This window comes from Callorhinchus milii, unplaced genomic scaffold (assembly GCF_018977255.1).
Source record: "Callorhinchus milii isolate IMCB2004 unplaced genomic scaffold, IMCB_Cmil_1.0 Scaffold11, whole genome shotgun sequence".
NCBI lineage: Eukaryota > Metazoa > Chordata > Chondrichthyes > Chimaeriformes > Callorhinchidae > Callorhinchus > Callorhinchus milii.
The window spans coordinates 4,528,609-4,540,497 of record NW_024704752.1 but is presented as its reverse complement, the minus strand read 5'-3'; the positions used below and the strand labels follow the sequence as shown (position 1 = coordinate 4,540,497).

The following is an 11,889-nucleotide window of genomic DNA, read 5'->3' as shown; positions in this document are numbered from 1 at the left end:
AAACTCTCAGTGATGTTTCAAGACGGAGATGTGATCCTGACTGGTTTGTTTCCAGTTCATTACAGAGTTATTGAGCCAGACCTATCCTTCAGCCTAAAGCCAGAAGCTCCTCACTGTGAAGGGTAAGTGTGCTCAGCACCCATACCAAATGATGCCTTATTCAATACCCAAGGACCATTGAGTACAAAAAAAAGTCTATTTTCCTGGTTGGTCTGTTTTTTGTGTTTGAAAAAAAATTTCATGCAAAATATGGCTGGTAAATTTAGTGAAAATTTACTGCTAATTTATGTTTTCTGGCCTTTTTGAAGTTGATCGTGCTGTGATCGGGGTTGGTAGAGTAGGTCTTCTGTAGGAATGAGTTCAGACGGGCTGAAGGACCTTCCTTATCCAAACCAATCTTGAGATTACTATTTTCCACAGCATTATTCCTGCAGAGTAACATGTTCTTTACTCTCACCTACTGGCAATAAACGCAAACAAGTCTGCTGCTAAGTTATCACTCAGGTGCTGAGAATGTCTCCTGGTACATGTTAGGTACATATCAAGTGTACATCTGTGAGGTTGATTAATTCTCTATTTTTTATTTATGCACTCACAGAAATCAAGATCACCGTAAAAGATCACTCCATATAGGAGCACGATGTGAAAGATAATAATAATCCTTACCTTTGGTATAGCCAGTTCATAACAACAACAAATTGGATTTATATAGTGTCTTTCACATCGTGAGGATGTCCAAAGGTTCTGGACAGTCAAGGGTTTCTACCCGAGCTGGGGGTTATTTGGGAAGGGTAGGGGTCAAGGGTGGGTTGGAAACACGAGCAAAGGTGCAGTCAAAGAGTAAGGTCTTGAGGCAGACCTTGAAGGAGATGAGGAAAGATACAAGGCAAAGGGAATCCGAGATGGAGTTCCAGAGAGTGTAGGGCAGAAAGCCTGAAATACTGACCACCGATGATAGGATGGGCAGGGTGGGTGATATAAAGTAGGTCAGTGGTTGCCAAGCAGAGAGAGCAGGTGGGTTGGTCACAGAGGTAGGTTGAAGCAAGACCATGGAGGGATTCAAAAGTGAGGACAAGCATCTTCAACTTAACACTCTGGGAAGGTCTTGACAGGGTAGATGCCGTGAGACTGTTTCCTCTGGTTGGAAAATCTAAAACTAGGGATCATAATCTCAAGATTAAGGGCCAGCCTTTTCAAACTAAGTTGAGGAAACATTTCTTCACTCAGAAGGCAGTGAATTTGTGGAATTCTCTCCCCAGAAGGCTGTAAATGTTCAATCTTTGAACATATTCAAGACTGAGATTGATGGATTTCTAAAGGATAGAAGGATTAAGGGATACCTGTAGGGTGGGTAAATGGAATTAGGTTAGAAGATCAGCCATGATTTTATTAAATGTCAGGGTGGCCTCCTCCTTCTATGACATCTTGTGGTCTTATGGTCTTACTCTAGGAGATGGGGAGCCAATGGAGCCAGGTGAGGATGGGGGTGATAGGTTTGTGGAGTCTAGTGTGGGAGAGTGCATAAGATGCTGAGTTCTGGATCTGCCGCTTGTGGAGGAAAGAGTTGGATAGTTTGGCGAGCAGAGAGTTGCTGTAGTCAAGCCTGGATGTGTTAAAAGTATTGATTAGGGTCTCGGCAGCCCAAGGGGAGAGGTAATGGCAGAGGTGGGGGAAAGCTGAATGAGTTCGGGCAGGAATGTGCAGTTTAAAGGACAATTCAGAGTTGAACAAGACCTTGAGGTTCCGCAGTGGCTCCATGAAGTGGAGAGTGCATCTAATGTTGATGGATACTGTCAGCGCCTGAAGATGAGAAGGTGCTGACAGGAGCCAAGCAGGAGAGTCTCTGCCCTGTCAACATTCAACTGGAAAAAGTTAGTTCTCATCCAGGACTTGAAGTCCATCAGAACTGTAGTCATGGATCAAGGGTTATTCACATCAGGAGGATGTCTCAAAATGCCTCACAGAATATACAATAATGTGTAGTGACTGTGTATTTTGTAGATGAATGTGCCAGCTGATTTGCACATAGCAATGACCCACTAATAGAGATGAAGTGAATGACTGATTTTATTTGTGGGATTCTTGGCCATGGCAGAGTCAATCCTTTCACCCTCTCTTCATTGCATATAAGATTATTATACATAATGTCACCTTTCGTAAAATCAGTTTACATCCAATTAGTTTTTTCAAAAACATAATAATTCTTGCATTTCATATAATCTGCTGGGATAACGGGATAATTTTTACTGGGGTGGGGAATAAAGCAGGAACTGAATGGATTACTCTATGCAGTACAGAAGATAGATCAAATACTCTGTACTGTAAATGTTTATTGTTCTATATATACATAGTGCCAGTATGTTCTAATGTGTCATTGGGATTCAATGACTTCTGCCTTGTGTTATTAATCAGAGTATAAAACTGGTCCTCTATTCAGTGTATTTTCTTGGTAAGTTTCTGTACAGATAAATTGCCTGATTCCATGTTCACTTGTTTGTACTCAAAGCTTCTGTGACTCAGGCAGTCTACTTGTCACACCAGGAAGTAATAATAAAAAAAATAATAATTATATCAAATGCGAGGATTATTATCATAATTCCGTGAACCTTAATTTAAACCTATATCTGCTTTGCAAATTCTTATCAACTGCTTCCTGAAAGTTCATGTAGACAATTATGACTTCCTCAAAAATATCCGCTTGGTAACAGAAAGTCAGAATTGAGTCAATCCTATGAGGCAGTCTTAATAATCTGGTTCCTGAGCCAGGCGAGTTAGCAGTACTTCGGGGCACTGCTGATGATGGCACAGGCAGTCTGGCTCATTGGCAGGACTTGGAGGGACAGACCAGTCACTGGGGGCAGGGAATCCTCCCACTCAGCTCCTGTAAGACAAAGTCCCAAGAAGTATGGCCATGCTAGCTGGATAAGCAGCAGGAGACTTGCCAGAGAAAATGTTGTGCATTGAGCAACGATGTAGTCTTAGGACCATACTAATTTCTTGGAGTAAGAATATAAATAACGATTTATGTAATATAAACACATTTGTGATTGCTGCAGGTTAGTTAATTTTTCGAGGGAATTAAACCCATCCACATTTTCAGGTTTGATTTCAGGGCATTCCGTTGGCTGCAAACAATGGTTTTTGCGATCGATGAAATCAACAGAGATGGAGAGCTTCTTCCTGGGGTGAAACTTGGCTTTCAGATCTTTGACACTTGTGGAACACACAGCCAGGCACTGAGATCTGCCATCACCTCAGCAAGTGGAGAGGAGGAAACATTTGCCGGTGAGAGCTGTGCGGAAAACTCTTCTGTGCCTATAATTATAGGAGACTCAGGATCCACCCAGTCCATGATTATACTCAGGACCCTTGCACCGTTCCAAATTCCCATGGTAAGAGGAATCATAGGGTGGCACTTTTTGACAGGAATATCTTGGGAGATGTCAGTATTTTATAGTGTCGTAATGATAGTTTTTCGGATATTTGTCTGTTCATTCTTTGCTCTTAGCATAGTTAAACCAGACATTAGCCATTTGAGCTCTGTTTCAGTTTGTCTGATAATTTTTGAGAATTCTCTTGCAATTGTTTCAAAATTCAACATTCTTCAATCAAAATTTCTGCAGTTGGTCAATTCCAGGTGATTTCCAGTTTTGTGATTTTATAATTTATTCTGTAACTACTTTTTTCTGAGATATCTATCCATGGTTATTATCAAGATGTTCATTTTTTTCCTAGTTTGTCTTTTAATGCGTTCAGTCTGTTTGTGATAATTGTCAGTCTTTTTTCCGTATATTCTTCCAAAACTCTTCTATTTCCTCGAACGCAGGTGGTACTTTCACTTGGTTGAGCTTTTTTCCAATATCCCTATAAAACAACTTTACATTTCTTAATTTTATTCTGGTAATATGGTTTGTTTTGTCATCTTATTCTCTGGGATTTTGCTTGATTTTTTGCGGAGCTTTTCATCATTTATCATGCAGTATTTCCGGCGAAGGTTTATCATTTTTGATATTGATTATTTAAATTGTGTATTTCGGTCAGGATGGAGTGATCACTTCTGTAATCATTAATCTCTTTTTCAATTCTTGTTTTCCTTCAGTTGTTTCATTTTTGTTTATAATAATAATCCTTGCATTTGATATAGCGCCTGATCACGTTTTCAAAACTTCTCAAAGAACTTCACAGAATATACCATAAAGTGAATTGACAATATTTTGCGAACGAAACGTGACAGCCAGTTTCAATTTCTTACTTCTTCAGGGTTTTTTTTTGTCACTTACAATGTATCTTCCAGTTGTAGCTAGTTTTTTTACTATCATTGTCGGTCTTGTTTTAGGATTTCTTTTTCTCCATATTTCAAACACTTTCTTTAGAATTCCTTCGTATGGATGTTGTATGGCTGTTATGAAGTAGCATTGCATTACCTCTCTAAATGTTCATTTTTCTATCTTATTCATGGTGATTTCTGGAAGTTACCAGTCATCTCTTCAGTAGAGATTTCTTATAATATTTTCCTGACTTTCGAGAAGGAGGAATATAATTTTTGTTGAGTCGAAGTTTGAGTCAGATGAAGTATCGCTCTTTCTATCTCTATTTTTGCTGAATCAAGATCTAGTTCATCTGGATGGATGTAACAAACATTATTATTATTAGTGGGCAGAGAGTTGGCAAATAATAATAAATATAATCCTTAGCATAGTTAATGATAAACTTATATAAATCATTTTGTTGATTGCAATGGATCAATCTTGTATCATATTTACTTTAAATAAAATAAAATATTAATTTTCAGATTTCGAACACAGAGACAACCAGAGACAGGTTCTCCATCAATAACCTGTTTTATTGATGTGCACATACAGAAAGACATATTTACCAATCCATGAAACAGTTGTCTTTCCTCTAGAGGCTGTTTCAATTTCAGACTAGTTGTGACCAATACTTATCACCCCTTAAAAATATTTTCCTGATCTTGTGTTCACTCCCCACCACCCCTTTTTCAATCAATCATCACGTTCCGATCACTTTAAAAGTCTCATGTTCCACAATTGTTGTGGCGGTTGTTTTCATCAAATATTGCCTTTGACGATAAACTGATGCTGTGCTTTACTTAAGAGAACAAAGACTTCCAAGATGACCAAAGGCACGGTCAGAAGTGGAAGGTCTTGAAATAGACCTTGAAAGAGGCCAGAGAAGGGGTGAAGCAAAGGGACTCAGAGGGCATTCCAGAGAGTGAGAGTAGACAGGCTGAATTGCGGCTCTTTTTCTAAAATACGTGAGCTACTTTGACAAATTAATGCTGTTTCTGACTTTCGCAGGTCAGTTACTTTGCATCTTGTTCCTGTCTCAGTAACAGAGAAGAGTTCCCAGCCTTTTTTCGAACAATACCAAGTGACACCTTTCAGGCCAGAGCAGTAGTGCGCCTGGTGCAGAGGTTTGGCTGGACCTGGGTTGGCTCAGTTGCAGGTGATGATGACTATGGTCGGTACGGAACTCAAGCGTTCACTGATGAAGTTAAAAAATTGGGAGTGTGCATTGCCTTCACTGAGCTCATTCCGAAGGTATATTCCAGAGAAAGAATCCTTCAAATAACAGAGACAATCAAAAGATCTACGGCAAGAGTCATTGTCATGTTTGCCCTTGAGGGAGATGCATATCCTCTGATTAAAGAAGTTGTCCAGCAAAACATCACTGGGCACCAATGGATCGCCAGCGAGGCTTGGGTCACCTCATCTCTCATGGCAACAGTAGAACATCTTCCAGTCTTGGATGGGACAATAGGGTTTGCCATTCCCAGAGCAGAAATTCCAGGGCTGAGAGACTTTCTGCTCCAAGTGGATCCTTTTAAATCTCCTGAGAATGGACTGGTGAAAGAATTGTGGGAAACAATGTTCAAATGTTGGCTGAGCAAGCAAGCTGGTATTGAAAAGCACAATGCATCGGTACTTAGATACCAGCCGTGCACAGGCTCCGAGGACCTCAGTAAGACTGACAGTATCTATTTGGACGTCTCTGAATTGAGAGTTTCTTACAACGTTTACAAAGCAGTCTATGCAATTGCTCACTCGCTTCACAATTTGAAATCTTGTGTCAGTAGTGGTGAAATATTACCAGACAATAGCTGTGCCAAGATTTCTAACTTCAGTGCTTGGCAGGTAGGGACACATGGGATACTTGTGTTTTTGTTTGCTCTAACACCTGTAGAAGTCTATCACTATGCTTAAGAATATCCAAACCAAACTTAGAATTCCACATATGTATGCTACCTACACATGGAAATTTCCTTGTGTCTGGAGTACTGCAGAACTGCCTTGGGTCAGGAATTCTTCCCACTCGGTCCTTGACTGCTTCATGACCTATAATCTGGTTTCCATTCCACCCACTGCACTGAGACAACAACATTCTTTAATTCTGTGACTAGGGCTCTTTACCTTTTTGATCTTCTGCACCTTACTAATACTTGAACACGATGAACTATATCTTCTCTGCCATCTTTCCTCTCTATTTCACCTTCACTGTTCTGTCTTATCCTGGTTTCACTCTTACTTTCATCTCTGCTAATGGTTTCTCCTCCTATCACCAACAGTCACGTGCAGCATTCCTCAGGGCTCTATCTTTGGCCCTCGCCTTTACGCCATCTACCTGTCACTCAATGACATTATCCACAGGTATAGGGCTCACTTCCACAGGTGACACCCAACTCTATTTCTCTTCCTCCACCCTTCATTCCAAGACCATTGCTATTCTGACCAGTTGCCTGCCAGACATTAAGGACTGGATGAGGTCTAATTTCCTTCAGTTGAAAGTTGACAAAATAGAACTCCTGTTCTATTTCTCCTTTCACTTTGGGAATGCATTTCATAGAGTATACTGTGAAGTGCAGTGACTATATTTGTGGGCAAACCCAGCAGACAGTTTCCACACAGTAAGGTCCCGCAAATAGCCATGAAATGATTGACCAACTTTATCTGGGGGCTTGTCGGCCAGGACAACCAAATAAACTCCATTCTCTTTCTGAACAGTGTCATGGGATCTTTAATGTCCACCTGATCAGGCAGTCGAGATCTTTGTTTTAACATCTTTCCAAAGGACTGCACCTCTCACAATGCAACCCCCGCCCACCTCCAGGAATCCATTGGAGTGTCAATTTAGATGATGTGAGTTTAAGTTCCAATGTGGGGTTGAACCTATAACTTCTGACTCAGAAGCAAGAGTGACCCTGAGTTGTCGGATTTCCTCTCCTCCTTCTCCCCACATAAGCTACTGGCTACCCTGAACCATAAAACACACAGTCACGATACTTCACAGTAAATCCTGTGAAGCACTTTGAGATGTCATCCTAATGTGAAAGGCACAGAAATCACAGGGAATTGTCAATGTACAGGTGGCATACACGTGTGCCAATTAGTGTTGGATTAGAATTGCTCTAAAGCACGGTAATGGGTTAACATACGTGTCAGACAGCCAAACAAATTTAAAACTGTTTCCGCAGCTTCTTCATTACCTGCACAGGTTGAGATACAACAGTACTTCGGCAGGAGACATGACCTTCGACAGCAATGGGAATCCTGCTGCATTGTATGATATTATTAATTGGCAAAGACAATCAGATGGTTCCATTCGATATGTCCAGGTTGGTAGGTTTGATGCAGATGGAGGATTGGGGCAGGATCTTCTGATAAACCAGGAAGCTATCATTTGGCACAATAATCAAAAGCAGGTAATCACAACCTATTCGAGCAACCTATCCATTTTTGATGACATTTTACATAACATTTAGAGAAATTGTGAAGTGCGACATTGATAATTATTGCCAATAAATTGTCATCATCATCACATCATCTCTCCCAATTATGTAACCACCTCCACATGTTTGATTGTATCTTTAATTAATACCCTTAAATTGCCTGTCTTCCAATTAACCCCGTCATCTTTGTGAAGTGCTTTGAGACGTTCATCTGACTTGACAGGCGTGATATAAGTGCAAGTTTTTGTTGTCTTAACCAGTGTAGCTGGTGTGCAGTGTAACAAATTACCAAACGAAATTACGAAATCCAATTTACAAACATAATAAAACAAGACAAATGTGATTGTTTATTTACTCTCATCTCTTAAGGCAGAAGTTTGTGGATTTAAGGTCCACAATGGAATTTTGAGTTCACAGTCGAGACTGACATTTCAATATTGTGCCAAATAAAGTCCAGTGTGGCGCTGAGGGAACACTGCATTATCAGAGGTGCTGACCTTCAGATGAGACATGCAGCCAAAGTCTCATTTGTACCTGTTTATGTGGATGTGAAAAATCCCGATGTGAAATGAGGTTATACCACATGTAGCGATTATTAACATAATCAGGCAAGGAGGTTATCCCAGGCGCACTCTAAAGGGGTCAATTATTCAAACTCATGTATTATTAATGGTTATTTGTGTCCATGTGACGTGTTTTGTGCTGACACGTGTGTGTGTGTGCATGTGTGTGTACTGCAGGTGCCACAGTCCGCATGTACTGAGCCTTGCACTCCCGGGAGTAGACAAGCAGCTCGAAATGGGGAGCCAGTTTGCTGTTATGATTGTCTGCTCTGCCCAGATGGTGAAATTAGCAACAGGACAAGTGAGTCATTTAAATCTTGAGGGTCATGGCATGGGATCTTTAACGTTCATCTCAGTTTAATGTTTGAAACAATGAAGTATCCACAATATGGTTAGACTTTCATCTGAAATCCCAGCATGAGAGTTGAAACCTCTTTCTGACCCAGAGGAGAAATAGCTTAGCCACTGAGCCAAACTGGTGCTACTCTCTCAACTTGAATGCTCTGAACCTCAGCTCACAAGAAACCCAGTTCTGGATAAATGGATTTGTTTTTATTTTATTTCTGTCTCATTGATGATTTTAATGACCTATGGGTACTTTGTGCTTTGGCTGGGGATGTACCTGATAGGAGCTAAACCAGGACCGGCTGGACCTGCCCACCTCAGAGGAGATTACATGAGTGTTACCAATTTCCTGCCCACAGCTCGGATACACACATCCTTCCCATTGAGCGGGGTTCCACAGGATGGAGGTGTGGAGCTGACCTCTATGTAAAACCAATTAAGTTGGATTCCAAGCCCTGAATTGGGTACAAACTCAGACTCCAGGTAAGGCTGTCTAGCAGCTGTCGCCCAAAGCCTCAGCATTTCCTTGTCAGCTATGTGTCTTCAGGGTGTGGAGGGAGGACCTTCACAGGCAAATAGATGTGCCCACTGTAAAGCCAACTCTGTTCCAAGGAGTCATCCCACTCAACTCTTATTAACCTTGCAAGCCAAAGCCTTTATGGGTGAGGCATCCCAGCTGGACAAACAGCGGGAAAGCTTGTCAGACATTGAGATCAATGGCAAGCTATGTGGTTTTAGCTGGTTATTGGTTCTTGACAACCTGCGACTAATACTTTCTGCAATTAGATAAGCAGGATGCATCCCTTCAGGGAGAGAGTGCGTATTCCATTCCAACAATTTATCTCTGGGATTTTCATATGTAGATTCGATGCATGGAATTCTTGCTTTGGATACTCCTAAGCATGGCGATGGGTTATCCACATAAATCACACACCTGGCTGACCCCTCAAAAATGAGGAAGCACTGAGGCTTCAGTTGACAGCTACATGGCGTTACATGTTACTAGACGTTACATGGCGTCTGAGTTTATGAACACACATTTATATATCCATCTTGATAGTATGCAGAGGTAAGAAGCTGTTGTCCAAGCTCCAAATGGAATATACAATTAAAGATCCTAAGGGTTTTTGAGTGTGTCAGACACTGCTTAATCATAGTGATGGGTTTCCACATGTGTCAGGCACTGGCTGATCACAGCGATAATACATGCCACAAGTTGGTGAGGTTATTTAAATTGCATAATAAAATGTGGCTAATAAAAATATTTAATTTCTAGATTCGCTGAACTGTATTCCGTGTCCCGAAGATTCCTGGTCAAACCTACAGAGAAACAAATGCATCCCAAAGGAACTTGAGTTTCTGTCCTTTGCAGAGCCACTGGGCTTGATGCTGACAACAGGCTCAGCTCTTGGGGCTCTCAGCACAATCATCGTTGCGGCAGTTTTATTATATCACAGAGATACTCCAATTGTCCGAGCCAATAACTCCAAGCTCAGCTTCCTGCTGCTCTTTTCTTTGACATTCTGCTTCTTGTGTTCACTCACCTATATGGGCCAGCCCTCCACCTGGACTTGCATGCTGCGTCACACACTGTTTGGGGTGAGCTTTGTTCTGTGTATTTCTTGTGTTCTTGGAAAAACTCTGGTTGTGCTGATTGCTTTCAAGGCAACTCTTCCCAATAGTAATGTGTGGAAATGGTTGGGCACTCTGCAGCAGGTACTCAGTGTTTTCAGCTGTACACTTATACAGGTCATCATTTGTGTTGTGTGGCTTCTTGTGTCACCACCCTCTGCAGCAAGGAACGTTGAGTATTCCAGTGAAAAGATTCTTTTGGAATGTAATCTGGGCTCAGTGTCAGCCTTTTGCTGTGTGTTAGGCTATATAGGTTTTTTATCCTGTATGAGTTTTGTGCTTGCATTTCTCGCACGAAAGTTGCCAGATCAGTTCAATGAGGCTAAATTGATCACCTTCAGCATGCTTGTTTTTGGTGCTGTTTGGTTGGCCTTCATACCTGCGTACGTCAGTTCCCCTGGAAAGTATACAGTCGCTGTGGAAATCTTTGCTATTTTGTCATCAAGCTTTGCTCTGCTGATCTGCATATTTGCTCCCAAATGTTACGTTATTTTGTTAAAACCCCATAAAAATACCAGAAAGCATCTCATGGATAAAACATGCCCCCAAAAATCCTCTTGACTCACGGGTAATTTGTTCCCCATTGCTTATGAATTAGAAAGCCACAACAGGTAATATTACTCTCTAGATTAACAGCAACTTTCTGGTATCTGGCTTGAATTTGCCCTTTTAAAGTCTAAACACATGTCCTCTTTCAAATGTCTTGTTGCATCTGAAAGTATTATTCTAGAGTTTACCGTTTGAATCCCATTTACAATTTTAATTGCCTCTATCAGGTCCCGCTTAAGTCGTCTTCTTTCAAGATTAAAGGTTTGTGTATGTCTCTCTCTGTGTGCCTGTGAGCGTGTTTCTCTGTGTCTGTGAGTGTTTCTGTCTCTGAGTGTGTGTATGTCTGTCTCTGGGTGGGTGTCTCTCTCTGTGAGAGTGTGTCAATATTTGTTGTGTGTGTCTTTCTCTCCGAGTGTTTGTGTGTGTGCCTCTCTCTGTGTGTGTGTGCTTATGAGTGTGTGCATTGCCATTGTCTCTCTCTCTCTCTCTCTGAGCGTCCACCAAATGACTTATAAAGGTTTAGCAGAACTTCCTTGCTTTTATACTCTATGCCTCCATTTATAAAGCCAAGGATCCCATATGCTTTTTTAACAGCTTTGTCAACTTGTCCTGCCTCCTTCAAAGATTTGTGTGATAACACAGCATATTAAAATAAACAATATAACAATCATTATGGCTTGTATTTTTACGAACAACATAAAAATAATAATCCTTGCATTTGATATAGTGTTTTTCACATCTTCTAGACGTCTCAAAGCGCTTCACAGAATATACTGTAACGTGATTGACTGTCTATTTGTGGGTGAAACGCGATGTCTCACAAACAGTCGTAGATTGAGTGACCAAATTTATTATTGTTTTTTTTTTCTTGAGGGATTATTATTCCCGGAAAAGCAATCCGCCAATCGTGTAACAACCGGGTTCCTAGTTACTTTTAGGTAAACAGAGGTGTGTGGAGTAAGGAAACTTGCCCAACATTTCGCCCTGTCGGAAATAGATACCAGATCTCTCGCTTTCGAGGCGAGTGCTCTGACCACCGAGCTACAGGACTCC

The 11,889-nt window shown here is 41.1% G+C and overlaps 1 protein-coding gene across 1 annotated transcript; it reads left to right on the top strand.

The window, feature by feature from the left end:
* LOC121849898 (extracellular calcium-sensing receptor-like) lies at nucleotides 1-10,848 on the top strand. Its single transcript, XM_042339225.1, has 6 exons — nucleotides 1-122; nucleotides 3,101-3,392; nucleotides 5,319-6,155; nucleotides 7,493-7,720; nucleotides 8,488-8,611; nucleotides 9,932-10,848. The coding sequence occupies exons 1-6, from the start codon at nucleotides 13-15 to the stop codon at nucleotides 10,846-10,848; spliced, it is 2,508 nt and encodes an 835-aa protein (XP_042195159.1). The 5' UTR covers nucleotides 1-12.
* The last annotated feature ends 1,041 nt before the right edge of the window (nucleotides 10,849-11,889 follow it).

Bases quoted from the DNA above. Each gene is read 5' to 3' on its own strand.
- LOC121849898 (XM_042339225.1), top strand. From the start codon at position 13: ATGTTTCAAGACGGAGATGTGATCCTGACTGGTTTGTTTCCAGTTCAT. The intron at 3,393-5,318 runs GTAAGAGGAATC...TGACTTTCGCAG, and splicing joins CACCGTTCCAAATTCCCATG to GTCAGTTACTTTGCATCTTG. The intron at 7,721-8,487 runs GTAATCACAACC...TGTGTACTGCAG, and splicing joins GGCACAATAATCAAAAGCAG to GTGCCACAGTCCGCATGTAC.